The sequence below is a fragment of the Cibotium barometz genome, chromosome 65 (assembly GCF_041138505.1).
Source record: "Cibotium barometz isolate CiBa-2024 chromosome 65, ASM4113850v1, whole genome shotgun sequence".
Classification (NCBI taxonomy): domain Eukaryota; kingdom Viridiplantae; phylum Streptophyta; class Polypodiopsida; order Cyatheales; family Cibotiaceae; genus Cibotium; species Cibotium barometz.
In genome coordinates this window covers 4,272,526-4,277,502 of record NC_141110.1, presented here as the reverse complement: position 1 = coordinate 4,277,502, position 4,977 = coordinate 4,272,526, and the positions used below count along the sequence as shown (strand labels likewise).

General features: G+C 42.7%; 1 protein-coding gene across 1 annotated transcript; it reads right to left on the bottom strand.

Annotated features, from left to right (window-relative positions):
* Positions 1–200: 200 nt before the first annotated feature.
* On the bottom strand, positions 201–1,861 carry LOC147602853 (microbial Terpene synthase-like protein 13). Its single transcript, XM_086797045.1, has one exon. It carries the CDS (start codon positions 1,524–1,526, stop codon positions 354–356), a length of 1,173 nt encoding a protein of 390 aa, XP_086653171.1. The 5' UTR covers positions 1,527–1,861; the 3' UTR covers positions 201–353.
* Between the last annotated feature and the right edge of the window lie 3,116 nt (positions 1,862–4,977).

Sequence of the window (4,977 nt, the reverse complement as noted above, 5' to 3'; positions counted from 1 at the left end):
GCAAGATGTATGGCCCATTGTGGATAACCGTGTAAAAACAGTGTGAGATTTGTTGTCGACGATGCCACCTTCATGAATAGAAACATTGCAACAATGATGACTAAAAATCTTAGGAAATCGTGCCACGACAGGCAGAAAAATGTAATAAGCAGGAGGAGACTAAAGAGCATCAAATCACAAAAGTAGACCAAGGCTGATATTACGCGAAGAGTTCAAAGTACTATATCATATTTTTTTTGCGAGCACAGACCCCACACACGCACCCTCGAAACCATTAGCCTATGACTTTCGGCAAAGTACATGCATGTTCCCTTATAGGAACGAATCTAACATGTTCCCTTATAGGAACGAATCTAACATGTGTCGTGTTGGTGGTGAGCATGGAGATCCGGTCGTTGCACATGCAGATCTGTGGTAGCACAGATACTGTAGCGCCCACTCACGAGATGCCAATAGATAGACCCGGACATCCACAAGCCCAAGCCCTCCAAGTAGGCAGCCATGCCGGGCTTGTGCATGAGGGCATCGCACTTGCTTATCTCGTCCATGATTCGAACGCACTCCTCGTCTCTGTCCTTGATCATCTGCAACACCTCCAGCACTGCCCCTTGCAAGGTAGGAGGGCTACTAGGCATGCCGGAGGCGTCAGGGAGGGAGTGGAAAAGCTTCCTGAAGTAGAGGATGGAGATGATGTTGCAGAAGTCACCTTGGATGTACTCCTTCTTGAAGGAGATGATGTCGTTGACGAGGAAGATATGTTGGACCGTGTTCTGCTGCAGGGAGACAAGGAGAGGGTGAGAAAGGGCTTCATCATCGAGCTCGAAGCCCTGGGAATGCTCAATCAGCACGGCGCAGGGCCACCAGCCAATGGAGTCGGCGCGGATCTGAAAGTAGGTGTTAACGTCCGGGAGATGGCGGGCATTGCGGTAGGGCACCTGTTGGCGGTTGGCCTCCAGGTAGTCCTGGAAGGCCTTGCTAAGGCGGCCCTTCTGTTTGGGCGGCATTTCCTCGCACATCTCCGCCCACCATTCCTCGGCCGTGTCAGTGAGGATGCGCACCAGGGGGCTGGGGCTGGGCGAGGGGTGCACATAGGTGTCGCGGAAGACGGTGAGCAAACTGTCCACCAGCTTGTCTGCACGGGCGGGGTCGGCGCCCATCTCGCTGGGGTCATCCAGGATGTTGTCAATCATGAAGAACCAGTCCGTCATCTTGATGATGGGCGGCATGCGCTTGCTGATGCCCGTGGCAAAGGGCAGCGTGGCCAGCATGTGGAAGGCGGACTTGATCAAGTGCTCCGCTGCGAAGGAGGTGGGCCTGCCGTCAGCGCCAGGCAGGTTGGCAAAGTGCGCCACAACCCAGGCATTGGACAACTCCGTCAGCTCCGGGTAGTCGGGGTGGTTCTTCCAGGGGAAAGAGCAAGGGATAGGCGGGATTATGATTCTGTGGACCTCGCTTAGAAGGCTCACAGCAGGAGGACTAGCAACAGTGCTAGCAACATGAGCAGCAGGGGATTCGGGACTCTCCATTATCTCGCAAGCCGATAAAATCCGAGCTCAGGTGACTGGAATGCCTGTCGACTGGCCTGCTTCTGCGCGAGTTTATAGTGACCATTTCCATCGTCATCCTCTTCGTAAGCCTAGTGCTCACTGCTCCTGTGAAAGGAAACCCTCTCCAAGCCTTTTGATTTGAGCGACCACCACCCACAAAGAAAAAAATCCTCCTATAATGTGTTGAGACAGGGTAAATTGAAATTTACCATGCATTAATTTTTTCTCATAGGGATTGGGAAAAATGCACAAAATCTTGCCCCCCATCTCCCTTCTACCTTTTCAAAATCCCTTAGGTACTATATCTATAACTACACTATAAGTATGCATATTTCTACCACCTACTATTAGCCATATTTTTTCTCTCATCTTTATATATATATATATATATATACTTGCACAAGTAAATAAATCCTCAGTATATATACTTATGCCTAAGATATCTTTTTTCTAAAAGTCTCCTTTTGCACCCAACCTACTATGCCCTGTCCTAGCTATCCTATGATACTACTATATATATTATTTACACCACCATATTGTATTTATTTCTAGTTCACACCTAATAGATACAAAAGCCATTCTACAGCATATATATATACATATATATGCTATATAATATAATTTTTCTCCCTCGTTATCAATCTCCCCTCTCCCACCCTCTTTTTCTCCAACACCACCTTGTGGGGCCCACATGGACCCACCCATGCCTATGTGTTTACATGGATCCCACTTGTCCCACACGCATGCTGGAAGCTCCCTCCTCACACTCTCATGCATAGCCTCTCCACCCGGGCCCATGTGGGCTACCCCGAGCCATCCCGCACACACATGCTCGCCCAAACCCTCATCAAGCTTCTCTCCCACATGAACAACCCCACACATGCCACCCTCCATGTAATTCTTAATTCCTTTCCTTTTTTGGAGAATTTATCATCAACTTACAAAAGTCAAAACCATCTTTGGATTCTATATATATATATATATTCCTAAAAGTAGCCTCACTAGTCTTAGGCCTACCTTTTGAAAAAATATGTAAGCCAATATATATATATATATATATATTCCTAAAAGTAGCCTCACTAGTCTTAGGCCTACCTTTTGAAAAAATATGTAAGCCAATAAAGGCATGTAAGGAAAGGCTCCTCCAACTAGAAAAAAAAGAAAACAAATGAGGATGCGCACTTGGCTCTCGGGGGGTGCACTACTAGAAAACCCTAGGTATCACGTACGTTCAAGAGGTATTTAAAAAACCCCTTAACTATAAATTTTCCCCCAGTAAAACAACCCCTCTTTACTTATGAACTAAATGATTTTTTTCTAAAGTTGAATTAAAAAACCTCTCATGTTAATGTAATCGTGTTAATTTTTCTCAATGTTTCTAATTAAAAAACCCCTCATGTTGAACTCACGTGGTACACCAATATTTTTTGAGGTGAACCCCCCGAGACTTTGCTAGAAGGATACAAGGTTCCAAAAGAGATATTCAAAGGTGGTCTCCACTTTAACAATTTTCAACCTTCCATTTATGGAATAAGGCATGCAAAGTCTACCTTTCCTTTTTTTGTAATAAAGTAACTAAATATCAAAGCTTGGTATTATCTCAAGAATTACTTTTGTGGAGAAACCCACCATCTCTAGAAACATCCATTAGGATTCACTAAGCCTCTACACACCATCTACATATCCTTGGAGAGGCTCATTTTGGAGAATTACTTGGAGATATTTTAGCTCATGTAACCCCAACTCACCTTGGATATCCAAAGTATCTCCATCCTCATCTATCCAAAATATCCCGCCACCACGTGGCAGGCTAAGAGGACACCAAACCTTGTAATATCTCATGATATGAAATAGCTTTGTACTCTTGGAGGCTGTGAGGTGAAAAAAAGAAAGAAAGACCACTGCCTCTATAGCCCTTCACCTCCTAAACTTGGAAACAATAACACGAACGGGGGCACCACCAGCCACCGGCTGGAACACTTCTCACTGTTCACCACCCACCCACGCCAGAAAGACAGCACAAAACAGGAAAACCAAAGACAAAGCAAACACCCAGCAATATATTCCAGTCAAAACATTTCATACAAGCTTCTCCCGACACAGAAGCCTTACTCACACAAACTTACAAACACTCAGGCCTGTCAAACTGCCGAGCTCAGGGGACTGGAATGCCTGTCGACTGGCGTGCTTCTGCACGAGTTTATAGTGACCATTTCCATCGTCATCCTCTTCGTAAGCCTCACTTAGATATATGAATGCCTGTCGACTGTAGCCTGCTTGTGTGCCAGTTTATAGTGACCATTTCCATCGTCATCCTCTTCGTAAGCCTCACTTAGATATATGAATTTAAATAAATAAATACATATATGAGTTTAATATATAAATAGATAGAATTCTTTTTTCATGATTGTTTTGATCTTGATATATTATGTATGTGTGTGTGTGTGCACGTGTGTTTTTTTGTGCGTGTGTTTTTCTATATATACTCACAAAGTGTATATGGTGCCCATATCCTACTCATCGAGGCCACTAGTTATCTCAAAAAATAGAGAAAATTAATGGGACACGTGGATGGGCTAGAAGAGAAGATGGGGCTCAGGTATTTGCAAGAGTAAGTGACCTTCAATGTCAAAATTTAAGTTTCACTAGTATTAGACCCACGCATTCCTACATCCACATTCATACATCCACATCCACATCCACACATACACATCCACATTCATACGTCCACATCCACATCCACATCCACATTCACATCCATACATACATCCACATCCACATCCACACATACACATCCACACTCATACATCCACATCCACATCCACATTCACATTCATATATCCACATCCACATCCACACATACACATCCACATTCATACATCCACATTCACATCCATACATACACATCCACATTCATACATCCACATCTACATGCATACATCCATTTTCACATCCTCATTCATACATCCACATCCACATACATACATCCACATCCGTATCTACATCCATACTCATTCTTATCACATCTCATATAACTCTTAACTCATCCTATCACATCTCATACGCATCTTATCACATCCTAATATCTATTTATAGAATACAAGAGAATTCGTATATTTGATATAAGATTTCTTTACGCATCTATTTATGCATAAATTCCATTTTAAGGAGAATAACACTTTCGAAATAAAAATCAATCTTTTATGCATCTTTCTATGCATAAATTCATTTTAATGAGAATGACACTTTTGAATTAAAATCAATCTTTTATGCATAATTCAAATTTAGTAGAAACTACACTTTTATAATAAAAGAATTTCTCTTATGCATCTAATTTATGCATAAAATTATTTATGATGAAAATCACTCTTTTGAATTAAAATAAAATTCTTTATCCATCTTTCTATGCATAAAATAAGAATTAATAAAA